At 38.1% G+C, this 27,621-nt stretch overlaps 1 protein-coding gene across 1 annotated transcript in view; it reads right to left on the minus strand.

Annotated features, from left to right (window-relative positions):
• The window catches only part of GARS1 (glycyl-tRNA synthetase 1), a 38,109-nt gene extending 15,020 nt beyond the window's left edge, over positions 1 to 23,089 (minus strand). Inside the window, exons 1-10 of the mRNA XM_057731515.1 lie at positions 22,800 to 23,089; positions 15,673 to 15,774; positions 14,710 to 14,812; positions 13,530 to 13,671; positions 12,321 to 12,409; positions 11,868 to 11,944; positions 9,059 to 9,204; positions 6,854 to 7,003; positions 3,816 to 3,978; positions 2,531 to 2,695 (exon numbers count right to left, since the gene is read on the minus strand). Coding sequence (XP_057587498.1) covers positions 2,531 to 2,695; positions 3,816 to 3,978; positions 6,854 to 7,003; positions 9,059 to 9,204; positions 11,868 to 11,944; positions 12,321 to 12,409; positions 13,530 to 13,671; positions 14,710 to 14,812; positions 15,673 to 15,774; positions 22,800 to 23,021 — 1,359 coding nt within the window. The 5' untranslated portion in view covers positions 23,022 to 23,089. The remainder of the gene's footprint in view (positions 1 to 2,530; positions 2,696 to 3,815; positions 3,979 to 6,853; positions 7,004 to 9,058; positions 9,205 to 11,867; positions 11,945 to 12,320; positions 12,410 to 13,529; positions 13,672 to 14,709; positions 14,813 to 15,672; positions 15,775 to 22,799) is intronic.
• Between the last annotated feature and the right edge of the window lie 4,532 nt (positions 23,090 to 27,621).

Here is a 27,621-nt window from a genome sequence, read left to right on the forward strand (position 1 = left end):
GTGAAACACTAGCTGTATCAGTAAGTTTTTTATTAAAAACATAAAATATGAAGCACACAAAAAGAAAATATTAAAGGCTTTAAAGGAGTTCTCCCCTCTCCTTAAAAGTCTGTTACTTCGGAGCTTCTGGTTTTGTTTAGTTCAGTCTTCCAATGACCTTACACAAAACATTGTAGCCTAATCTCAAAGCTAGGCCCACATTTCTTTTTTTAAAAATTTTTTCTTTAATTCTTTTAAATTTAGGTATAATTAACGTATAAGATTATATTAGTTTCAGGTGTACAATGTCATGATTTAATATTTGTATATACTGCAAAATGATCACCGCAATAAGTCTAAGTAACATCTGTCACCACACAGTTACAATTTTTTTTCTTGTGATGAGAACTTTTAAGATCTATTCTCTAAGCAAATTTCAAATATACAATACAGTACTATTAACTATAGTTATCATGCTGTATGTTACATCCTCAGGACTTATTAGGCCCACATTTTCTGATTCCTCATCCCTGAGGGTCTGGCCACAGCTCACAGGGACACTCAGGAGAGGATGGGCAGGAGTGCAGCAGGGTTTATGAAAACAATGTAGCACAGAGGTTAAGAGCAGGGGCCTGGAGTCAGACAGCCCTGGTTCACACCCCAGCTCCAAAACTTACTCCAAAATTACCTCACTTCTCAGCACTTCCGTTTCCAAGGAAATAGGACCAACAAACAGAATTATTGTGAGGGTTACATAAAATAACACACTTAGAACAGTATACAGCCCTTAACAGTTACAAATATTAAATGAACAGACAAATGAAATGTAATCCAGGCCAGATTCAGAATCTAAATTGAGACAGCAAGAATTTGTGCCCAGTTTAACTTGAAATCTTCTCATACAAAACAGAAAAGTTTATTGGCTTCATTCGAAAATAAAAAGAAATTCCAGAAAATGTAATGCATGTAAAGAAATTAATGATAATCTATAATCCAAAAATAATTACCACTATCATTTTACCATACATGTGTCAAGTAAGCTTGTGAAGAAAGTAAAGTTATAAGAAAAACCTAACAGGTTCTTTCCTAATTCCACAAAGGAAAGAGAATATGTTAAAAACAACATCAATAACAGCCACTACAGACAAAGGCATATTATTATGCATGTACACATGTGTATATGTTGGTAAAGCACATAAAATCATCTTGAATAGGGGTTGACAAACCAAGGCTCATAGGTTAAGAATGGTTTTTACATTTTCAAAGGGTTGTTAAAAAAACAAAAACAAAAATCCCCAGCCAAGAAGAGAGGCAACAGAGATCCACAAAGCCTAAGATATTTACTATATTTACTAAAGAAAACATTTGTTTGATCCCTGATCTAGAAAAGACACATGAAACGCTTCTGGGGAGCATAGAATTGGAAGTTTCAATTTCTACGTAACACACTTAGGAATTATTTTTTGCTTTTTGTTTTACAAAAAAGGGTCATCATTTTTTTTAATGACTTATTTTTTAACTTTTTATTTTTTTATTTTTTACAACAAACTGCATATATTTAGAGTGTACAATCTGGTATCCCAATCTCCCAATTCATTCCGCCCCCAACCCTCCCCGCTTTCCCCACTTGGTGTCCATATGTTTGTTTTCTACATCTGTGTCTGTATTTCTGCTTTGCAAACCAGTTGATCTGTACCATTTTTCTATAGTTTAATGACTTATCTGTAATTAAAGAAAATGTATCTATTAAAAGAAAGTCACTTTAAAAAGTAAAAAGTGAAACCAAGGGCATGTGGGAACCAAGGACTCCTGGGCTAAAGTCGCTATATGAGTGAAAACCTCTCTAGCACCAAATAAGGGAAATGCCAGAGGGCTCTCAGCCTCCTTGTTTTGGATGCCACCCTGTTCCCACCGCCACCAATGCAGGAAGCATCTCCTATATCCAAATGCCTTTTGATCCTAAGCTTCAGCACTAATGTTCATGTTTGGGGGTTGGAAGGAACAGTGAAGAGGTAACCTGGAGGTCTTCTGTAAATTATTATTAAATATACAGAATTTGAGAAAAGGTAGGTCCTAATCAAGAGATCAGAATCTACTGGTCTAGCCCCAAAATCTACCAAACAACTCTCTAAACTAAGAGCACCATGACCTTCTTTACTCAGCCCCACCACCACAACTTCCAACATCTGCTGGCATCCGTGTCAAGAAGGAAGCCACCCCACCATAGCTGCACTCAGGGCTATTACCAATCACACTGCCCACACCAGGAAAGAACACACCACCACCACCCCATCAGTGGCCTTCTCTCGTTCTCTCTCATTCTTACTCTCTCTCTAAAAGCCATCCAAGTCTACAAACGGCTTCTGGGACACAAGAGTAGCCCCCCACTTATGAGAGTGCAGGGGGGCAACTACTTTTTCCATTTTGCTCAGGAAGAGATCTTTTTTCTTTTTGTTCCACTGACATGAAACACACAAAAGGTAACTTTGATACCCATGCTTCTAGGTTAACAGTGAAAATCATGTGGTAAAAACCATTGCATTCTACTTACATAGGATGTTTTGGATTCGGCATCCCAACAGTCACAGGCATAATGGGCCATCTCATTCTCCATGTGCTGCCGGAAGCGGAGCTTATCTGGGGATACACCAACCTTCACGAGGTAGAGGTAGATGCGGCCAATGAAATAGCCTAATACTGAGTTGTTAATCACACCCTAAAAATAAATGAATGAACAAATAAGTAGATAAATAGGCAAGCAGCATGCAAGTAAGCACGGAGGAACAAACAAAAACACAAATATTAATGTTGCTGAAGGCCAAGGTACCATTTTCCATTGAGTTATTCATCATCTACTGAAACATTTTTGAAACACAAGGTAAGCTAATTTATCCAGCTTTCAGAACAATCTTAAATACCCGAAATGTGATCTTGGCTCTTTTCAAAAGGTTTAACTGTCAGGTTAACAAGCAGATAGTAATGGCGTCACTCAAAATCTTTCTACTGTACTCCCTGGGTCAGCAAAAATTCAGCCTAATACCTCATACCTTCTAAATCTACAGTACTAAAAATGACATTCATAATAATGACCCTAAGGAACTGTAAATGTATTCCTTCTGAATTAGCAAAAAGTCATAAGACATGTTGAGGGGATTTTAATGTATTCTTATCCACTGAAATTTGTGAACCCCATATAGTATATGTAATCTTACATTTTTAGTACAGAAGGATCTTAGAAATCATCTAGCCCCATCTCCTACTCCCTGTAGGGCTCTTCTCTGCAAAGCAGCTGATAAGTTATCACTCAGCCTCTACCTGAATAGCTTCAGACAGGAAGCTCATCGTTCCCAGGACAATTCATCCCACTATTAGGCAGCAGCTACTGTTGGAACGTTTTCATTCACTTATTTCTCTAGGCAAATAATTAGAGAAATTCTATTATATGCAAGGCCTTATCCCAATTGCTACAGATAATATAGAAGAGTTTAAAATCCAGAGGGCTTGCTTTCTGTGACTCAAAATGTCTCCCCCAAAGTAGTATATATTGTTAAAAGTTAGATTGAAGGGGCACAGTTCAAACCAAGAACTTCTTTCCAAGTACTCTGCTAAACATATTTTTCATGTTAGCCCCAATGACCCACACACTGGCATGTTCAGGTAATTTCCTCATACTATAATAATAGTGTATAATAATAAATCCTGTATAAAAACACATACTGTACCAAAATAAAATGATTGCCAAAACAGAATTCTGTGTCACTTAATACACAGAATTTGCTAAGTGCTGAAAACCTGGAACAGGTATAATCTAAATTAAGTTACCTATGGAATATTACCTGTTCAACAGCATCTCCTAGGCGCATTTTCCGAGCAGACTGTCCGCTGACCTGGGCTTTCGCTGAATACAAATAAAGGTGGAGGTCTGCCACATTCTGGAACTTGGGATGGTCTTTTTCACTGGGATCTACAAAGTGCTCAATTTCTGCCATTGTGAATTCTCTGAAAGCAAAAATTAAGGGATAAAAGTTGCGTGCTTCCTTATAAAAAACAATATACAAAGCACTTATTTTCAACTTCATTCTACAATGATAGAGAACGATATGGAAAACAGTTTTTAGAGAACAGATTGATAGTTTAAATTAGGAAAACCTGAGCAAACATCAGACATAAAAAATGAGATACTGAATCCTGGCTTCCAAAGAAAATGATTTTCCTTAAAGCATTAACAAGTCTTTATAAACGTACACTAGACGAAGCTCCTGATATTTACTTCTGGAAGAACGGCAAATTAAAAGTGAACTGAAATTATTCTTTAGCTTTTATAACAGTTTGATTTCTTCCTTTTTATTGCTCTGAAAAAGTAAATGACTGATAACGGCACCATACAGCTGGTGTCTTTAGAGTAACAGCTTCTTAAATAAAGTGTTATTCAAGGCAGAGGACATGAGGCATGAACTGAACACGCTAACATCAAGCTAACTGCATAATGATGAAATAAATATGCACACAGTAATGGTTTCCCAAAGAGATTTCCCTGAATGGCAGTTTAGTGGCTATTGGGGGGAAAAAGTGTTTTAAGTTAATTTTATGAGTCAAAATCAAATCTCTCTTCTTTAAAACACACACAAACACACTCAATTTACTAGTGCACTTTCATGATTATCTCAGATGTTTTAGAAGTAATGAAAAATTGCTTAAATGGTTCCTAAAAATAGATGAAATGCATTGCAAAAGAGCTTTGATTTTTTTTTTCAATTTTATTTTTTAATGGTATCCCTTATTTGGTCCAGCAGCACCTATGTCTCATCTTTCAACAGCTATCAAACATCTTTTGTGTACACTGAAATATGAGAGAGAAAGACAGAAATATGTCTGTCCTCACATAGCTTCCAACAGAACATCTAAAATGAAGGGGAGATGAAAATAAGGACCTTGCCCAGAATCCCAAAATAATTTGCTGCCAAAGTGTTTCCATCTGCTCTGTCAAATAATTCCAGGTCACAGACAGGGGATGGAAATCAGCACTAACACTGACTGTATCAGCTGTCTCTTGTCTTTGAGTTCAGAGACTCTACCTGGAACTGTGGAGATACAAAATAGACACAGGACTAGAAGACAGAACCAGCCAATCAAAATAAAATTTAATTAAAAAAATTTCATATGAACAACCTAATAATCCCAACCTAAACCAGAGGAATCATAGCTGTACAAAGACTTATCACTCGATAACTGTTATGTAAAGAAGAAACTGTAACACTAAACAAACAAGCCCTAGCCCTACCATGAAACAAAAGCCATGGGGATACTGACTCTTGGAAAGATAAGTGGATTTCTAGCCAGGATCTTGCAGAAGCACACGACAAAACCAACCAAAATCCAGATGGAACACTTTGAACTGAAAGCAACCAAGGAATAAAACGTGAGGACGTCCCAAGGGCCTTTCCCCAGTTAACTCCTGGGATTGCTCCTCTGTTCTGAGCTGGGTTTCCTATTTACCACTTTTTATTCCATAGGCCCCGGGTTCTGCCTTACTTCATGGTCCTTTATAATCATCCAATAGCCACTCTACTTGATGTAAATGCTCTCCAAAACACTGCCTTTAGACAAGCTCAGTTTCATACAGCTTCCTCAGCATTCTGAAAGCATGCTTGCAGACACTCCTGGGATAGAGGGGAAGCCCAAAAGCAAAAGGAAAAAAGATACGAAGAAACTCAGACATTGAGAAATAAAACAGATTCAAGCCTGACAAGTTTTTCATTGTTACAACACCTAGTTCAAGTTTAAGACTACCTCTTCTCTCTGCAGCAAGGCCCAGGGGGGTTCGCCCCACTCCATTTCTCTAGGTTGTGCAAGCTCCTTCCTCTGAAGTCTCCCCTTCCTAGACCACTCAGCTGAAGGGACTATAGGCCTGAAGATATACTCTGGTGAGAACATAGGAGCATTTCCTCAGAGGGTGTCACAGGGACTGACAAGATTAGGCAGGTGCTTTGGGTGCTTGATGTAGAGTTGCAGGCTGAGATATGCTATGACTGACACCTGAAATTTCAGCAAGTAAGAAAAGAAGAGAGGAAATGGGTGGCCCACTGGGGCTGTGGAAAATACTCTGGAGTCTGGGAAAGTTAAGTTTACCTACACACCCATTTTTCCTATGGAATTTATTACCTTAAAAGATAAGAAAATGTATAGAAATCTCAAAACACTTAAGTCATAAATAGCTAAGTCATAATAAGTTTCTAAAGAAAAACTTAACTCAGCAGTGCCAGATGCCTTTCCACATATTCCTGGACACGTCTGACAAAAGGAGGTCATTAGAAGAGAGACAAGAGAGTGTCTGAACTAGAATAGATAGGGGTAAGCTTGCTAGCTGGACTTTCTGTCATAAAGATGCCCCAAATATCTGGTGGAACACCAACTGGCCACTGAAACACCCTCACCCCAACACCTGCAATGCTGTCTGCCCTGGACACCTAGAATGGCCATCCTGCCATAACCATCACCTCCCTCCCCACCTCACCCTACACTCATTCATACCACCAGTGCCAGAAAATGCCTTGGTGTAGACAATTAGATCTTGCCATCCTCAAAACATAAGAAGAACAAGGAGAAAAGATCACTTTGGATCAGATGGGAAACTTCAGCTATTCTTTACCCTCCTTCCTTTTCTTTCAAGTCCACTTCAGTCACTCAAAACTGCCCGTCATCCCAGAGGTTACATTTGGAGATGACAAACGTAAAATAAACTTTTTCGGAGGATAAAAATAAATATATAATCACGTAAGAAAGCAGAAAGTTGTTTCAAAATAGCAAGGTTCTGTTTCCACTTCAATGCTGAAGTCACTCACTAAGTTCAAGAGAAGAATAACACGGGCAGTACCTGACTCTGATCAGTCCAGATCGAGGCGAGATCTCATTTCTGAAAGAATTTCCAATCTGGGCAGCAGCAAAAGGCAACTTCCCTTGGTTGAATTCTAAAAGTCGTTTGAAATTCAGGAAAATCCCCTGTGCAGTTTCTGGTCTCAAGTATCTGTAAATTTAAACAAATCAGTCTGTTATAAAGGAAGAAATTATGTTTCCCAATAAATCTGAAATTGCAGATACAAATCCTAAGAGTCTTAAATATACTATTTTCATGCAAAGCTATATGGGCCCGAAAAAAAAAGTTTTAGAAACAGATATTTTCCTCAGTAGCAAACATTCTCAAACAGGTAATAGAGAAGGTATCAGGTGACTGGCATGGCAATACCACTGTCAGACATGTCATTTAATTTCATCACTCCAGTGAATCAAACGTGACCTCTCTCACAATGTCTCTAAAACCTCTGATATTCTCCTGACTAATCACTGACTTTGGAGGCAGATGACAATTTTAGATCCTTTTGAAAACAAAGTAAGTACACCTCTGCTGTGAACCCACGTTTATTAAAGCATAACCCGTGGAGCTAAAATGAAGCCGGAATGGGCTGACATTCAACATTAGAGCTCACTCGTCACAATCACCACACCAATGGCAGGCAATTTTCAAGGTTTTTCATACCATTTTCTTCTTTGTACCCAGAGACACAAAGAAATACAGAAGTCCAGAATGATCAAATCTTTGTGGTACTTTATACTTTCAGCCAGAGGCCTCTTCTGTATTTCTCCACATTTTCAAAAGACATAGTCACTCAAATACACCATTATAGCCATTGTTTTCTTCTCAATTTCACAGAAAATATTCTGTGTAAAACATCACATAAGAAAGTACTCCCAACAGCCTACTTCAAAAAAAAAGTTTTATGAAAACAACTTTAAAGCAAAGAGAAAATAAAATGTTACTCTCTTCTCATTCTTCTCTTCACCGACTCTTCATTTTGTGATTTTTATCCAAATAAGTAGAGCTACAGTTAATATGCATATTTATTAAGTAGAATGTACTAAATTATACTTTATACTTTTCCATTTTCTAAAAAATCGTAAAATTTTCTCATATTTAACAGTTGCAGAGTATTCTACTAATATAATCTACTTTACTATCATTTATTTAGCTGTCCTCAAATTATTGGATAAATAGGTTATTTCTACTTTTAATTTATACACTTTTCATAAGTATAGCTTCCTTCCCTCTCGAATTATTTCCTTAGGTAAATTCACAGGAGTGGGAAGGCAGGTCAGAGAGCATGACCCATTTTACGACTCTCTGTATGTGCTGTCAAAATGAAAGGCTCACCGTTGGCCTCCTGCCATAAAATACCCTAAATCAATCCATGGTCTTATTAAAATAACTCCAATAATAGATTCTGTCACAATTAATTTTTATTGTTCTTTAGTTTCCACTCCAGAAAACATGATCTATCTAGCTTCATCTAGCAAAACCCATCCTCTTACCTTAAAATGAGACCATGAGAAAAATATCTGAAGCTACAAAATGGAAAACTTTGACTAAGTTTGTTAACAACAGACAAGGAATCTGGACATACAGATTCTCCTTCTGAATCATACTGTGAACTGTTCAGGTTTTCTTTACTCTATCTGTGAAAACCACACTTTAGCTTGAATCAACAAACTAAACCTATCCTGTCCAACATGATAGGCCATTAGTCATATGTCTATTTAAATTTAAATTCTTAAAATTAAATAAATTTAGAAATTCAGTTCCTCAGAAGAACTAGCCCCATTTCAAGTGCTCAACAGCCGTATTTGGTTATTGGCTACCATATTGGACAGCACAAATTACAGAATACTCCCACCACTGCAGAAAGCTCCTTCAATGGTTAATGTCTTTCAAAATCATTCTTCGACTCTCTCTCCTGCCCTATGCAGCTATAACTTACAAGCTGTGATGATCACAGACTTCTGTGTTCATGACCAAAAAAAAAAAAAAAAAAAAAAAAATCATATACACTAAAAAAAAAAACTATATTCAGAAAGAATTTGAAGAAACAAAATTTAAGAATACATGTCATTATTTCTCCTTAATATTTTTGTCTGCACTTCTACAAATCACTTTTCAATCATTTTCCTTCATGGCTGCTACGGATGTTTACCTTTTATTAGTTTTAATTCTATTAACTTTGTTACATAAACAATAACCAATACATACCCAGGCATGTTTCCTCCAGGTCCAATGAAGGTCTTGAACATTAAGTTAAAAGGCACTGGAGGGGAAAGATCATTTCCAGTAGTGGGGGATTTTACATTATAGTTCACAAAAAGATCCCCAAGTTCTTGCTGTCCATAGTTATCAAGCTAAAGAAGACACCAAGAAAATGATTAGTGTAAAAGACAGAAAAAGCAAGGCATACAATAAAATATTACATACCAAACCCCATCCATCACTCAAATTCACCCAAAATAAGAACATCAGAATTAACCTAACCTTCAAGACATCTATCAATACATTAAAACCATAACCAGTTTATACTTTTTCCATTTATCAACAGAGAAATGGAGTACCTTTCTGGGACTGACCTAAAATTCACACACGTACCATTTCATAATAAAAGATAAGGTAAAATATCTCTTGTTCAATTATAATAGTTAATGGTTGGCAAGAATCTGAATTATGTAAATAAGTTTTCACAGCTGAATTTTACTACTCTGTACATTTAACAGCCAGCTGCACTTCCCTGTCTGTTAATTAAATGTGTATGTAACTTTCCTTTCCCACTAGATATTAAGTTCCTTGAAGGTAGAAGCTGTGTCTTGTTTACTTCTGCATTTTCCACTGCATTGCACATCCTATACATTGATGATCAATGCCAAACCCTCTAAAATCATATATGATCTTCAATTCAAAAACTTCAAATGACTATGACAAACCATCTAATAGTAAAGAATAGTTAAAACTTAAAAAAAAAACTTCTAATAGAAATAAAATAATTAGATAAATCAACTAATGATTTACGGCCATTTGAGGTCAGAAAAACTAGGGTAAATCGCCCAACCCCACCATTTATGGGTTGTGAGATTCAGGATCAAGTTCCTACCTAATCTCTCTGAGCCTAAGTTTGCTTATCTGTACAATGGGGAGAACAAACTCTACCTCGCTTCTTAACAACAGAGGGTGAATCAATGCTTTTTAGATAAACTATCATGCTTTATCAAGCTGACAAGGAGTCACAGATGCAGAAAATGCTATTATGTGCTGAAGCAACAGATGGGCCACTGGGGCCATTTCTGAGTATTAGGTCATTTCCATGGGTTCCTAACTTTTCACTGAAGATTAAATTGACAGCTATATACAGCTGACCCCTGAGCAACACATATAACTTGTAGCCGGCTCTGTATCCGCAGTTCTTCTGCATCAGCAGATTCAACCAACCACAAACCGTGTAGTACTGTAGTATATGCTACTGAAAAACAGCAGAGTATAAGTGGACCGGCACAGTTCAAACCCATGTTGTTCAACAGTCAACTTGTGTGTGTGTGTGTGTGTGTATGTATGTGTGTATGTGTGTGTGTGTGTGCATGTGTGTATATGGCAAATCAAAACCCAAACTGTTCTCCTAGAACACACATCTGAGATGAAACAGAAAGTCAGTGCTCAAACTATAAAATATGACTTAACAAAACAACTAATTACTTCCTGACAATTTACTTCTGACAATTTATTTGGAAATGAACAAAACTGTTAAGATCAAAGACACTCAAAGACACATACACACACAACCTTAATAAGTCTAAAATTCTGAATGGGAAACAGAGTAATTTAGGGGTAATTTGAGGTGCTTCTTATTTTTTCTTTGGAAAAGGAAGGAAATGAGAAACGAGGGTGTGGCCATCACAGTATCAAAGTACAAGAATCGATTTTGTAAACCATAAGTAACAACACTAAAGCAACGAGCTGCAAGCAAGGGATAAAATATACCTCACAAGGTCCGAAATAAATTGGCAGATGATTCAATAGCCAGATTAAGAAGTTTTTCAATTTAAATGAGGAAGGAGAAAATTTCTCAGTTAATGTTGAAAAGCTAGATACCACAGAGGAGAATTAGCATGTTTAAAAAAATTAGGGCAACAGTGGAGAAGTATCCAGTAATTTTCATGAGAGAAAAGTAGAGTTAGAGAGTCCTACATTCAGCCTCACTTAATTTATATACCAATGTAAAGAAAATATGTATAAACATAGCACTGGTTGTTGTTTTCTTTCATCTAAGGAAGTAAATAAAATTTAAGAGGTGAGCCCTGGTGGACCTCGTGATCAAACACGGGGCTGGAGAAATGTACTTTGCTTAATAGGATAAATGAGGTGAGAAACCAGCAACATTCACATGCAGGTTTGTGCATCTCCCTGGGGCAAAGGTGTGTAGTTTTCATCATATTTTTAAAGTAGTCTGTGACCCAATAAAAGGATAAAAACTACTTCTGATATAGAAGGTATTTCTGCATTTGGTAAAAGTCAGAACAGATGATCTTAAATACCTTCCCTAAAACTTGCCAATGTAAATACGAATTATAAAACTTAAGGCCTACAGGAAAAGCAGGGGCCTGCTCCATCAGGTTCTGAGAAGAACAGCATGCAGTCAGGGACAGTACAACCAGAAGCAGATCAAGTGGCTGATGAGACAGCGTTCATACGGGTATCTGCCCCAAATCTCCACGCTGAATGCTATCCATCGTTAGACACCGTCCTGGCTTCTTCTATTAAATCCAGAAAACTGGCTTCCAAGGAGAGAGAACTAATTTCATGCCTATTTACACTGACTTGCTAGTTTGACAGAAATAAAGGATTAGCTACAAAAGGCTGACAGAGAAGAAAATAAAAATTCAAAAAGAGATGATATGAGGGACAGAAGGTAAACTCTTTCTTTACTATTGTGACCAGGTCAGCACAATTCGACAGTTATCAAATGCTGAAAGAAAGACAGCACATACCAGGGTTATTGTGATAATGTCTCTCAAGTACTCACCTGGGCCAAGACACTTTCCATCTCCGATTTCTTCTCAGCAGAACACTTCTTATCAGACATCAATTTCTGTAAATGAGCTACAAGAATAGTGTTAGTACATGTCAATTTCAATAATGGAAAAAAGGACAATGTACTTTTGAGTTTCAATGTTGCGCAGGTAAAAAAAATGAACCCAAGGATAATGTTCTTAATTTATATGAATCCCATGGTTGATTCTACAGGGACAGTCATGATATTGTCTTCATTCTTTCCATGACTTAGAACTTCTAATTATCTGTATGTAACTTTTTTTTCCAATAAGGGACTTGTTCTGTACACTTAAGATCTTTGCTTACTCTTTATATGTTATGTCCCAAGAAAAAATTTTAAAACTTGACAGAAAAGTTTACTCCAAACCCCTTCTTTTGATCAATCCTACTTGAAAGGGTATTTACCTAAGATGAAGAACCATACCTTTCAAGAGATGGTCAGCACGAAAACACTCTCCATTTTTTACATCTTTCACCATGAAGTCAGCAAATTTGTCTACATGACCAGAAGTCCTAAGTTAATAAATGCCAAGCCAATTAGTCATTTTCATACAAATTAACACATAAATTTTACCTTATAAGACAATCTCCCTTCTATAATTTTATCCATAGTTTACATCTGTATATGTGAAAGATGAAAGCTCCCATATCTATTATGATATATCCCATGGCAGATAAAAATGTACGCCAGAGAAAATTCTTCCTCAAATCTATTCCCACCCTCTTCCCAAGTTCTTCCTCCCCTTAGTAAAAAAAATATTAACTAGGTTACATTTTTCCACAAATTGTCATAAAGTCTGTGCTACTCTGCAGAATCAATTAATCCATGCCTATCCCATAATTATTAGTGATCCAAGCAAAGGCCAAAACCACGGGGAACTTGACTAGCCAAGAATTTGTGATAACAGTATACACACTGACCCTTAAGGAAAGAGTTTTCTGCCACTGAAACCTGTATGGACACTGGCATTATCTCTATACAGCTCCTGTATGTGGGGCAAGTAGCTAAAGAATAGGCTGTCCTGATCTTTTAGATCCATCATCAAGAATTCAACTTGTTTTAATTAGCTGAAATTATTAAGAGAGAGCCTAAAGTATACAAATAGCGAAAATCAGCTCTTTAAAAGGCAGCGTTAAATGAATGAAGTGATAAGATACAAAATGTAAGAATTCCTCTTTCGGTTTCGTATTTGAGAAATCCTGACCTGCTTCCAACAATGTTGGTAGGAATAATCTAAATTTCTGCATTGAAACGTCAATACGAATAGTAGTATTTGATTTAAATACACGCACATCTTTGCCCAGAGCCTCTCCGAATTTATACTAAGGAAATAATCAGGATATACATAAAAATTCATCTGTTAGGATATTCAGTGCAATCAAACATCAGAAACAACTTAAACGCCTACACTAAGGCACTAGTTAAGTATATTATGGCACATCCATAAAACAGAAGACTATTCTGTCATTAAAAATACTTTAGAAGAATACTTAATGACATAATGTGCACCTACATTATGTGGAAAAAAAAGCACTGTGCTACTAAACGCATATATATATATATATATACACACACACACACACACACACACAAAATATTAAAGCATTTCGGCCCTTAAAGTAGAGATCTTACTTTAAAACTGGCTCAGGGGTGAGCATGGTGCAATCAATCTCCAGGATCTGTTCCTCTTGGATAAAGTGCTGCCTCCAGGTCTGAATAATATTATTTTTCAAAGCACATCCAACTGGCCCAAAATCATAGAGACCACTAACACCTGCGAAACATGAGAGGAAAACATGTACTCTACCTTGTCACTCTGGACAAATTAAAGCAAGGAGACATGACAAAGTGATACTTGTGAGACCTCACGTACTCTCTAAAAATGTAGTCAAGTCAATACTTCGAATCCCCCAAAACAGAAGAACCTTATTTCCAGCTAGCTGACAGAAGTAAAACTAAAAAAGTCTTACTCCATTTACTACAGTATTTCCAAATTTGAAATTTCAAGTAGGATTAGCAAAAAACTAAAAACAAAAGAAGTTCCTCCATATGTAAGAAACAAAATGAAAAAGCAAGTTATAATTTTCTGACACAGAAATTAGAAAATAATTTGTTGCATCAGCTGAATAACAATGATTTCAAATTTTAGCACCCAATTCTCTGATTTATTCTTGGGTATTTGAGCCACTATTTAAACCTCAAGAAGTTAAACATTTAGAAATCTACTCAGACTAAAACTCAAATCAAGTTTCAGTGGCAAAGTACTGCAAGTTTAATATTGTTTCAGTAATCTCTGTTAACTATGAAAAATATCAGTGAATTATATTTTTCTACATAAATTCATGTAGTGTTCAGAAAGGTGTAGAGATTTATCTGCATACCTATGAAGAACATTTTCTCCTGGCAGATGCCATAATGAATAACCTCGGAACTATGGTTTATTACTGTCCTTGTGGGGAGGGACACAGTGCAGGCGGCCAGTGCTACAAAAGCCCTCTCCTGCTCCCAAGCCTCCTCTGGCATTGTAAGAGTCTGATACGTACATGGACACATCAAATGCTTAATATCTGCCCCCCCTCCCCCAATTCCCTAAGTTCTAATGGAAAAAAAGCTGTCTTCAAAAATAAGTAGGGTGGAAGGAAGAACTGATATCATACCAAATGAATGACTCTAAACAAATAAAAGCAATGAACGACTCTGCTTTGCGTGACCTGATACAAGTAGATATCAATTGGCAATCTGTGTTTTTGACTTAAGAATAATATTAAAGCCACTAACAACGCAATCGTTCCTTCTCTCATTAATCCCCTACCTCCATAAATAGCAAAAGCTTGATCGTAGAAAAACCTCCTCTTCAGGGTATCTTCCATTTTTGCTCTGTCTACAACATCATCTTTGGGCTGTAATGCTAGCTCCTGTAAGGGATTTTTAAAGAGAAAACATGGGACTGAAGGAATGAGTGGGAATTTCAATTTATATATGCGAATTTATTCCTTAGCAGAATTCAATATTAAATTTATCAGACAAGATTTTGATACCCTTAAAGCTTAGGGTTTTTTCCCCTTTGAGTTACAGAAAATATACCTTTACCTAGTTATTTAGGAAAGCATATGATTATTTCCACGATTATAAGATTAAACTTACTTAGATACAGATACTGATAAGCAATATCTGAATTTTTAGTGGATCACTGTATCAAAATAGGGATTTAAAACTCCAAACGGAGAACTCCCTGGCAGTCCAATGGTTAGGACTCAGCACTTTAACTGCCGGGGCCAGGTTCAATGCCTGGTCAGGGAACTAAGATCCTGCAAGCTGCACAGCTCAGCCAAAGAAAAAAACTCCAAACAATTTCAGTTTGGTGATGGGAGATTTACAATTTGAAAGGTTTGGGAACAGGTATCAGGTGAATAGAACTTTTCCTTAAAAGAAAAACACTTAAAACAGCATAACCATTATTTGCAGGTATAGGAGAATTCATCTAGAAGAACATAATGCCTTCCAGGGAAATTCACAGAACATAAGCAGTCGAGGGTTTGAGTCTGTGGGGAGAAGGAGTAGGTCCGGGGTGAGGAAGGCTTTGTAGAAAAGCTGACATTTTGAGTTACACATTGAAAGGATGAGGAGTCAGCCAAGCAGAGGAAGAGGAGAAGGCATTCTGGATAAACACAGATAAAGCAACTTTTAGATCTTTTCTAGGTCTCTCCCACCCAAAGAGACTAAATAAAGATCCTATACCTACCTATGTTCCCTTTTTTAGGATCCTGAGACTCACCTTTGCTTCCAGAATCCTCTTCCGGGCTTTGAGCTCTGCTACTGCTTTGTCTACATCTACTTGGGGTGCTTTATCTTCTTTTAGCTTTCGCACAAGATCTCCCTAGCCAACAAAAAGAATTTGTATTCATGACTGGTTTCAGAAGTCAAGAAAAGTCAGAAATGTATTTTTTTAAGCTCTTTATTGGAGTATAATTGCTTTATACTCTTGTGCCAGTTTTTGCTGTACAACAAAGTGAATCAGCTGTATTTATACATATATCTCCATATCCCTTCCCTCCTGGGACTCCTTCCCACCTTCCCTATCCCAGCCCTCTAAGTCATCACCCATCATCGAGTTGATCTCCCTGTGTTATGCAACAGCTTCCCACTCGCTATCTATTTTACATTTGGTAGTGTATATATGTCAATGCTACTCACTCACTTTATCCCGGCTTCCCTTTCGCCCCCCCACCCCATATCCTCAAGTCTGTTCTCTATATCTGTATCTTTATTCTTGCCCTGTCACTGGGTTCATCAGTACCATTTTTTTAGATTCCATATATATGAGTTAGCATATGGTATTTGTTTTTCTCTTTCTGGCTTACTTTGCTCTGTATGACAGAATTTAGGTCCATCCACCTCACTACAAATAACTCAATTTCATTCCTTTTTATGGCTGAGTAACATTCCATTGTATATATGTACCACATCTTCTTTATCCATTCATCTGTTGATGGGCATTTAGACTGCTTCCATGTCCTGGCTATTGTAGATAGTGCTGCAATGAACAGTGTGGCACATGTTGCTTTTTGGTAGAAATGTATTTTTAAGCATCCCTTTTAAAAAGCATCTGTGCAAGAATGAAGAAATTCAAATGTTTATTATCTGAAAGGTCAATATGAATAACTGGGGGTCTTTGTCCTCAGCATTTATAATCTAGCAGAATACACAGACAAGTACATAAATAACTATGCTTGCAAGGTGATTATTAGTGGTTTCTTTGTTGGTTTCTTTGTGGGGAGGAGATGGATGGAGGAGAGAAAAAGCACTGATAAAAAGTGAAGAGCAAGGTAAGTACTAAGAACATGGAAGAACCAATAAATAGACTACCATCTCCTTGAATCGCTCTACTTTCTTGCGTGCAAAAAAGAAACGACTGTCTTAATTTTCTACTTACTTCTCTGACCATTTCTTCTCAGTCATTACTGGCTTATCTTCCTCTGCCCTTTAATGTTGGAATTTTTTCCTTGCTAATTTCTTTAGATTGCTTTTTTTTCACTTCCAACAACCTACCACCTGTACACTGATTTTCTTACAATAATGTGGTGGAACAGGTAATCTGAGAAAACAAACAAAACACTACCATATGGTCTCAGAAACTTTAAGATGAGAAATTAAAGTTATCAAATTAATAGAGCCCTTGGGTGCCCAACAGAAGCAACTACTCTCTAAAGGAGGAGACCCTCCATAGGCCTTTTAGGATTTTCACAGATCAAGGTTACCAAAATAATAAGCACTCAGATCAAAAATTAAAAATCCATGAGGAAAGAAGCCACCATGAGTGAGACTCAGCAGAAATGACAAATAACAAAACTAGACCCTTTAAAAGTATTAGAATGACCAAATATACTTTTTAAATGCTCAAGATGTTTACAGTAAAATAAAAGGAGGAATCAAAAACATGAGCAAAGAACAAGAGACTATCAAAAACAATCAAGGGACTTGAAAAAGAACCACACAGATCATCTGGAAATAAATCACTGAAATTAAAAACTCACTGGACAGTTTAAATAGCAGATCAGACACAGCTGACGAGAGAATTAGTACCTAGAAGAAAGCCCTAAAGAAATAGTCCATGGATAATTTCCATTCCATGGAATGCAGCAGAGAGACAAAGTCGAAAATATAAATGAGATAATAAGACACACAGAGGAGAATGGAAATGGGATAGATGTCCTCCTTATTCCCCTCTGTACTTTTGAACGGATTCCTCTTTTTTCCTTCTACACTCCAACTCCTTTGAGCGGCCGGTCAACATCCTTTCCCCCTACTGTTGATATTTTCCAAGCTCCTGCCTACTTCCTCTCATTCAATGACAGTCCTCCTCTCCTGCACTTCATGCTACTTTAGAATGTCCCAGTTAGGAGGTGAAAAAGCTGTTTAAAATTATCCGAACCTAGAACCTAACTTGCTTATAAATAATGAGAAGAATTTTCCCAGTTTTAACATAATCTGAATTTTCCAGGAGTGCACCCAGGAAAATGTAATTTAAAGGAAGACTAAAATCAACTATACTTCAATTAAAAAAAAAAAGACTATAACTGGTTTTGTTCAGAATTTTACAAAGTTGTTATTATTTGAAACAAACAAAAAAACCAAGCAAACCATGTGACCACCAGCTATGCTGCTGTCCTATCTGAGTAAACAATAAAATATACATTTATCAATGTGCATTTATAGAAACTGCATTCACAGTAAATCTGTGTAGAGGTAGAGGTATAAGCATCTGCTTACTTCAACAAAACTTCCAGTGGAGTCATACCCCCAAATTTACATATTGAAATACACATTATTTTAAGTTACTTTTTATTTATTTGTATTACATTTAGAGTATTATGTGTATACATATTTTTCTTTCATTTACATAGATATTTCATATGAATTTCATTATAGGGTAGTAATGGAGAATTCCAAAATATCTGGTGTAAAAGGGGACACTTGGTCTGATATAGTTGAGAGCCACTGAATTGGTTCTTCCTCTCATTCTCTTATTATATACAAATAAGTCTGGTCTGTTATTACACTAGCAATTTTCATTTTATTATCTTGACCTCCCTAGCTAAAGCAACATCCTCAGATACCTTCTAACTTTATTTTAACTTCTTTATTACACATACAATACCTGAAATCACCCTATCAATATGGATTGGCTTATTTGTTTACATGCATTTTATCTGTCTCTGTCATTATAAAGCAGGCTCTTTCAAGACAGGAACTCTGGCATGTCAATTCTTGCACTCCAATATTTCTTGCCTGATACCAGAACCTAAACCTAGCACAATGCCAAGCACTTAGTACTTGGTAAATATCTACTGGCTTATTGTTTACTCATTCAGTGGTTCTTTCCCTTCCTCTACTGGTCAGAACACTTACCTTATAAATGTTCACTAACAGTGCTTTTTGATTGGGGATAAGAACTTGTGAGTGTCTGTGTTCTGAAAAGAGGGTGGCAAGAAGTTCTTGAATGTCTAAAAGAAGTAATCAAATAGCTGTTTTGAATATCTACCTCTGTGTGTCAAGTATTGGCTTTCCCATAATTTTTTTTTTTTTTTTTTTGGAGCTTTTCAAAGGACACTGGGCAAGCAAGGCCACAAGATGGCAAAGGTAAACGTAGGAGGAATTTAAAATTAATTTTCCTGAATCATTTTTCTGTCTTTTAAAGTTCAGGCATAGACCTAGGTACACACAGATCCACGGAGAGGCTAGCTATCAACAGAAGCAATGGGAGAGTGAGGATTCCAACAATGAGTTAATCATCTCTAAAAATCTCAGTGAATTAAGGAAACAATCCTGTTTATTCTGGAAAACAGAATAATGAAAACCATGATTTATAATGATCTGTAAACAAAAGAATTGGAGGTGATCTAAACATGGAAAAAAAGTACTTAAGGATTCCTCATTTGTTATTATTTTCTTCCCTTTCTTCACCACTGACTATAGTGTGTGTGTGTGTTTGTGTGTGCGTACTAAATGAAACTGATGTAAAACATCATCAATATTTCTAAATTACCTTTACAAAACATCAACTAGAAGCTTAATTCCTGCATAAATTCTTAACCATAAAGACATACACTGGAACTAAAAGTCTGTGATTATAAAGCAAAATAGTTATTAGGTAAGAAATCATTCCAAGGGATCTTTTTCATGCATCTTTCATATATATCATGGTGCATATTCACCAAGAAAAAACAAGAAAACATTTTCTCACCTTTTTAAGATGTTTGGCTTTACACATATGGGTCTAGAGGATTCTTGTTAAGATCAGTAAGTCAATTTCAGATTTCCAAATGTTACTTATAACTATTGACAAAAACTTCATAAACTTATCATTTGTCCTTTGTGGATTAAGTAACAGCTTTAATGGGTACTCTCAGTTCAGAATATCAAAGCAGAGAAAAATCCAGAGCTCTAAAATTTTCCAAAATTTAATTTTATTACTGGCCACAAATACTATCAGTTGCTTTTTTGAAGCGACAGTCTCACTTCACTCATTTTCTGGGAAATGAATGAATGCCCAGTACCCAAGACTGAATAACAATTGTTTGTCAGACATTTTAGAGTGTTTCATTCTTGCAACTCAAACAGTGGTAAGTGCTTTTTCCTCAGACAATCATCACTCCTGGGTATGCTTTATGCATACTTCCCATTTTAGTCACACAGAATATTAAAAAGATATGTGCACAAAGCTCTGAATTTAATAAAATTAATAACTCTTACTGCTTTTTCAAGGACACTCGAAAACAAATTTTGTTTTGTTTTTTTTAATTGTGAGAGTGTGGCAGAGAATATAATGACTTGGCTTAGTGTCCCTGACTTCATAAGTGCTAAGGGCCAGCAGTTTTACTCACCATGCTTTGCACCATCGGTGCAAATGTCAACACAGTGAAAAATGCAAATAACATCTTAGATTAATTATGAAAATGGTTTTAACCTTGGAGACCTCCAAGGGTTTGCAGACCACACTGAGAACCACCTCCCTAGAGCAATAGTTCCCAAGCAGGACACTCCAGGACAAAGTTGTCACCAATATGTGCTGGGGGGGAGGCCACGCTCGGGAGGGATGGACAATGTACGCATATTAGACCTTTTTTCAAAGCTAAACCTGTTAAATATAAAAGACTTCTTTATTCTGAGTTATGGTCTGTCCTTTCCTTGGTAGTAAAATATACTTGCTTTTACAAAATGAAAGGGGAAATCAATGGTAGTTTGTTAGCACTGTTTTGCTTTTTTTAAATGTCCTTATTTGGCAAAATAAAGTCTGGCCACTCTATGCTAATGCCCAACTTTTTTTTAACTCAATTGCCCTAGGTTGTCCTTCATCAAACAACTACAGTTTTCTAGATGCTCTGAGGCCCTCTTACAAGCTCCATAGCTAAATTCTCCAGGAAATAATTAAAAGTAGGCCAAGGGAAAACACATTTCAGTCAATCAACAAGCCAAATCTTTAAAAAAACAGCAGCATCCACACAGCATAACAAGTTGGCAAATTTGTATGAAATACACATTTATCTGAAACACGTGCCACTAACAAGACCACTTATTAAGCACATTAAAAATCCCACTCCAAGGATGCCTTCAATTGCACAAATTTCACAGTGGAAACATGTAAAATGCATAGAGGTGACAGTGTGTCTCATTTTCTCAAAAGCAAAAAAAAAAAAAACCAGTATAACCAGATGATCTTTAAATTCCCTTCCAGTTGACCCTGGAATCAGTGCGATTCAAAGTTCCAGGTAGTTAACTGACACATGTGTGGTCCTGGAAAATTAGGAAAAAAACAAAAAAACAAAAAACACAAACTAACTTACATAAACTAACTTACATATTCAGAAAATATCTTGAAGTACCAGAAAACTAGCAATTAAGCCAACATAAACAATACACAAAACAGTAATAACATCAGAAGGCTGTTCCATCATCAAAGTTTACTTCAGTTAACTAATCCCCCAGTCTTACTACAGATGGATAATGTGCACTGCAGTTCCAGGCTAACGTGGCAGAGGGAGGGGTTTGGGTGTGCGTTTTTCCAAATTAGATGTATTCTCCCTTCTAAAGTGAAGGCTTTGGGGGGAAAAAAAGTTGAGAGAGAAAAGACAAAGGAACCACACCTAATTTTATTTGGGGAGGGTGGATGGAGGGAGATGGAGAATAAGCATTTAAAGAGCTCTGATACCAAGAGTAAAGAATAAATTAAGTCCATAGTGAAATTTCAAAATAAAACACTATTGAATCAGTCCGGCTCAAACTAGAGAAAAGTAGATAAAGTGGCAGAATTTGCCGAATTTGCTGCAGCTCTGCCCCAATGAATTATTTCCGAAGAAGGGATCCGCCCTCCCGTAGCTAAGGCAAGTTATTGCATCAGGCGCCCGTGCAGGAGAAACCCGTTCGGTTTTTACTACTAGGTCACCGATCCTCGGAGTCCTATTCCGAGCTTTTGGCTCTACCTGACTGGATGTGAGAATTCCTTTGAGAATCCCTTGTCCTCTCTAAATTCTGATATCCATGCAGTCCCTATAAAAGGGAGGCCCGTATTAAATCACCAAGCCCTCCAGCCCATGAAACCTCCTTCCCTTCCGCAAAATCAAATTTCAAAATGTTCCATACGCAGGATGACTGACTTCACCCAGTAACTCAGGAACATTTACAGCTTCCCACGTTTACGATCTGAAAGCTCACTTATTCCAAATGGCCCTTTCGGAACCCAGAAAAGATGACAGGAGCGAAAGACGAAAAGAAAAAAAAAAAGGAAAAAAAAAAAAAAAAGTCCAACACCTCCCCACATCCACGTTTCAACAATTTTAATTTCCTCAGCGGACCACTCGGCTAACTAAGCACGGAATGAAGGAAGACGTCAAGGAGGAAACACTATTCAAAGCATCCTGAAGATTAAAGAGAGGCAGTAAGAAAAGAGAATCCGCAGCTTCGGCTCGTAATTGATCAGGGAAGAATTAGGAATCTCGCCACCCAGGAAGCACAGAGAACACAGGCGGGACTGGAAATCTGAAGTTGACGGGTCACAGATCCCAGCCCCACCGGAGAGGGAAGAGGCACGGGCAGTAACAAGGATTGGGAGAGGAGAACAGATCGCGAGAGGAGGGACGCAGGATGTCGAGGGATCCGAGGGAGTTACCCAAGGAGAGGGGAGGACAGGAGTCCACGGGAGGGAAGGTGGCCGGCGCACGCGGGGACTTGGGTCCAAAGTGGGGGAGGCGAGGAAGATGCCAGGGAACCAAGGGCTTCCAGAGAATGAAGGAGAGGGGTCATCAGAGAGGTGGACCGGTGCTCGGGGCAGAGGGAGAGAGAGGATGTGGAGGGGACCCAGGGGAGGAGAGCCGGGGCTCAGGGGGAGGCGCAGAATGCCGGTACCTGCTGGCGCACGGCTAGCCTGAGAGGTGCCAGCACCTCCTCTGTCCCGGCGCCGTCCATGCTGCTCCGGGAGGCGGCGGCGGGGAGCGAGGTCGGGGCGCGGGCGGGCTTGCTGATGGTACGGCAGGGCAGGAGCGGGGGCCGGGCCGGGAGCCGGGGTGGCGGCGACAGCAGCAGAGCAACGCGGGCGGCTCTAAGCAGCGCCGGGCGCAGACAGGGCATGAGCCGGCGGCCCTGGGACGTCCTGAGGGGGCGACGGCGGAAGCGGCGCGCGCGGCCGGGCCCGGAGCATGATGAAATCGCCGCGTAAACGCCGCGGCGCGCGCGCAGCCGCACATTCCCCACCCCGTGACGCGGCGCCGCTCGCCACCCGCCGATTCGACACGGAACCCCGGAAGGACCCGCAATCCTTCGGAGCCCCGAGAGGGCTTGACCCCCGCTGGGCGCACGGGAGGGCTGCGGGGCCCCAGGTAGACCCCCGGAGAGCACATGTGCACAATGATGCGTCAGTGGGCATTCAAGGACGCAGCTCCGTGCGAGACATGCAGACTGAAACTCACGAGGACCTTCAGAGCACAGGCTTGTGCAGGCGTACGGACGCTCTGGCTGACCCACGGGAGGACACACTTCTGTTTCTGTTCTTTCGCCACCTGGTTCTTAAAGGGTCATTAGACATCCAGTCAGTTAGGGACTTAGACTCAGTGTTGCTCAGATGATCCTCAGATAAGGAAACAGGTCAGGAGAGGTTTGCCCACCTTCATTCATCCATGCCTTGCCAATGTCGAGACAAAAGCTGAGGAAGAATGACGCGCTCTTTGGAGACTAGTGCTGACCAGCCTTTGAAGGGCAAACAAGATTTAAATCAGCAGAGATGAGGAAAGACAAGAAGGAAAGAGACGAGAAAAGGCTGGGAAATGATAATGTGCCAGGGAGTGGAGATGAGTGTCCAGGTGCCTGGGCTTTCCTCTGCCTGGCCTTGCCTCAGCTGACCTGCCTCTTATGGTTAGGCCCAGGCTGTTGGACCCTCCGGAAATGGCTTCTTCCCTCCCTCCTGCCCCATGGCGGGGTGGCTGAAAAAGCTGGATTCCCTTTCCACAGAGGAAATAGAAAAATAAAGAACGTGTTAGGTATAGAAATAGCATCGCACACACCCACCAGAATGCCTAAAATGGAAATACTGGAAAATGCCAAGTGATGCTCTGGGACTCTCCCACACAGCTGAGAGGAATGTGGATTGGTACAGCTACTTTGGAGAACTGTTTGACAGTATCTACTGAAGCCATCCTTGTGGATGACCAACAGTTCCACCCCAGGAGTGTAAAAGAGTAGACAGTCTCAACAGAGTGAAGTCACCTTTCCCAGAGCTGTGAAAGTTCTCTTCCTGTTCCAGTCTGTGGTTCTGGAGAAGTACACACAATTTAGCATAAGCAGAGCAGGTACAGAAACACCTTATGCAATATGAAACAATATGTATTTTTAAAACTTTTATTTCAAGATTTGATATTTATTAATCATAATTTTTATTTGGCTTTATTTTAAAAGGTAATTTTTAAATTTTTTAAATGAAATATAGTTGATGTACAATATTATGTTACAGGTGTACAAGATAGTGATTCACAATTTTTAAAGGTTATTTATACTCCATTTATAATTATAAAATATTGACTGTATTCCTTGTGTTGTACAATATATCCTCGTAGCTTTTTAAAAAATGTTATTTATTTATTTATTTTGTCTACATTGCTGCGAGCGGGCTTTCTCTAGTTCTGGCTTGCAGGCTCTAGAGCACTGGCTCAGTAGTTGTGGTGCACTGGCTTAGTTGCTCCATGGCATATGGGATCTTCCTGGAGCAGGGATCAGACCCGTGTGCCCTGCATTGGCAGGTGGATTCTTAACCACTGTGCCACTAGGGAAGCCCCTGAAGCTTGTTTTGTACATAATAGGTTGTACCTCTTAATCCCTTGTCCCTGTATTGCTCCTCCCCCTTTCCCTCTCCCCACTGGTAACCACTAGTTTGTTCTCTATATTTGTGTCTCTTTTTTGTTATTGTCACAAAACAAATATAGTTTGTTTTATTTTTTAGATTCCGCATATAAGTGATATCATAGAAAATTTGTCTTTGTCTGACTTATTTCACTTAGCATAATACTCTCCAAGTCCATCCATGTTGCTGCAAATGGCAAAATTTCATTCTTTGTTATGGCTGAGTAGTATTCAATGTAAATATGTACCACATCTTCTTTTTCTATTCATCTGTTGATGGACATTTAGGTCACTTCCATATTTTGACAATTGTAGCTAATGCTGCTGTGAACATTGGGGTGTTGGTATCTTTTTGAATTAGTGTTTTCCTTTTTTTTTTCAGATATATACCCAGGAGTGAAATCTTATGGTAGTTCTATTTTTAGTTTTTTGAGAAACCTCCATACTGTTCTCCACCATGACTGAACCAGTTTACATTCCTACCCACAGTGTATGAGTGTTCCATTTTCTTTACATCCTTGCCAACATTTATTGTTTGTATTCTTTTTGATGATAGCCATTATAACATGTGTAAGGTGATATTTCATATCTCACCGTGGTTTTGATTTGCATTTCCCTGATGATTAGTGATGTTGAGCATCTTTTCATGTGCCTGTTGGTCATCTGCATCTCCTTTTTGGAAAAATGTCTATTTAGTTCTTATGCCCATTTTTTAATCGAGTTGTTTTGTTTTTTTGATGTTGACTTGTATGAGCTGTTTATATATTTTGGATATCAGTCATATCATTTTCTCCCATTCAGTAGGTTGTCTTTTTGTTTTGTCATTGGTTTCCTTTGTTGTGCAAAAGCTCTTAAGTTTAATTACATCCCATTTGTTTGTTTTTACTTTTATTTCCTTTGCTTTAGGAGACAGAGCCAAAAAAATATTGCTATGATTTATGTCAAAAGAGTGTTCTGTCTGTGTCTTCCTCTAGGAGTTTTGTGGCTTCTGGTCTTACATTTAGGTCTTTAATACATTTTTATTTTATTTTTGTATATGTTGTGAGGGAATGTTCTAATTTCATTCTTCTTTTCTCTGTTCTTGCCTCCTTTGTTATAGATTAATTGACCATAAGTGTGTGAGTTTATTTCTGTGCTCTCTATTCTGTCACATTGATCTATCTGTCTGTTTTTGTGCTGGTACATGCTGATTTGCTTACTGTAGCTCTATAGTATAGTCTAAAGTCAGGGAGCGTGATTCCTCCAGCTCTGTTCTTCTTTCCCAAGATCATTTGGGTTATTTGGGGTCTTTTGTGTTTCCATACAAATTTTAAAATTATTTGTAATTTTAAAACTTTTATTTCAAAATTTGATATTTATTCATCATAATTTTTAGTTGGCTTTATTTTAATAGGTAATTTTGAATTTATCTTAATAGTTTTAAATATGAAAAGCAATTAAAATTTTTACATATACTCTCACATTTTTATTAAAGCATAGTCAAATTCTGTACTCTTTGAATACAATTATATATTTTTAAAATTCTATAGATCAACAATGTTTCATCCGTGTTTGTGTGAGGATAGTCTTATCACTAGTCTCCAAATCTATCCTTTCTCCCCTCTAGTTGATCCTCCCTCAGTGATTATTTATAAAAGGCGAAGCTGTGCTTTTTGTGCCTCTGCTCAGGACATTTCAATAGGTTCACGTGGCCCTTAGCAGAATTTCCCAAGTGGTTTTCCTTAGGAAACTACTTCTGCAAGATGATAATAATAGCTTATATTCATTGAAGGCTTATAATGTACCAGGTAGTGTTCCGAGTTATCTCATGTAATTTACTCAACAATCTAATGAGATAGGCTCCATGATTCCCATTTTACAGATTTGAGATTCAAGGTACTAAGGTATTAAACAACTATGGTCACACAACTACTGAGAGTGAAGGGCCGTAATATGAGGCGGGGGTGGAGTGGGGGGGGGGGGTGGCAATTTTGCCATGCGGCTAATGCAGCTGGTGAAGCTTTCAGTGAACATGAGGACCCCTCATTTGGATGGGCTCTTTCAAGGCCCTGCAAGAGGCCCTGGCACTGTTTACACATGGTCATATATTTTTCTTTGTTTATTAAAGTTCTTTTCTTTAATTGAGGAAATAAAATTTTCATACATTGTAATGCACAAATCTTAAGCATACAGTTCAATGGGTTTTAACAAAGGAATTCCCACCCACATTCCAAACAAGGTAATGAGCATTTCCCTCAAGTCACAAAGTTCCCTCCTGGGCTTTGTTAATATCCGCTATTGTTTTGTCCATTTTCTATTCCATTGATTTATACTTTTATCTTTATAATTTTTTCCTTTTACTTAATTTGGGTTTAAATTGCCCTTATTGCAGATCAACTATAATCCAATAAAATTTTTAAAATAATATAGTAAGTCCCCTACATACGAACCTTCAGTTTGCAAGCTTTCAAAGATGCAAACATGCGTTCACATGTCCAGTCACATAAGTTAGTTCACCTGTCTGGTGTGCATTGTCAGATGCATACGTCCTGTACAAGTGGTTGCGCTTCTGTGTACTTAGTGTACAGTACTGAATAGAGTACAGTATCTTTATTTCAAGCCCAGGATGTCTGGAAGCAAGCATAAAAGCAGCAGTGATGTAGCTGGTACTACTAAGAAGCACCAGGAACTGGAGGCCCAGAGAAAGGATGAAGAGAGACAAGAGGAAGAAGAAGTAACTGAAGAACCGAAGAGATTCACGATGCAGGAAATGGCAAGGGTATTTTCTTTATTTGCGAGGCACTGTTAGTTTTTGAGGCACAGGACCCGAATGTAGAACGGTACACGAAGGTTGCAGCAG

The sequence above is a fragment of the Hippopotamus amphibius genome, chromosome 4, assembly GCF_030028045.1.
Source record: "Hippopotamus amphibius kiboko isolate mHipAmp2 chromosome 4, mHipAmp2.hap2, whole genome shotgun sequence".
NCBI lineage: Eukaryota > Metazoa > Chordata > Mammalia > Artiodactyla > Hippopotamidae > Hippopotamus > Hippopotamus amphibius.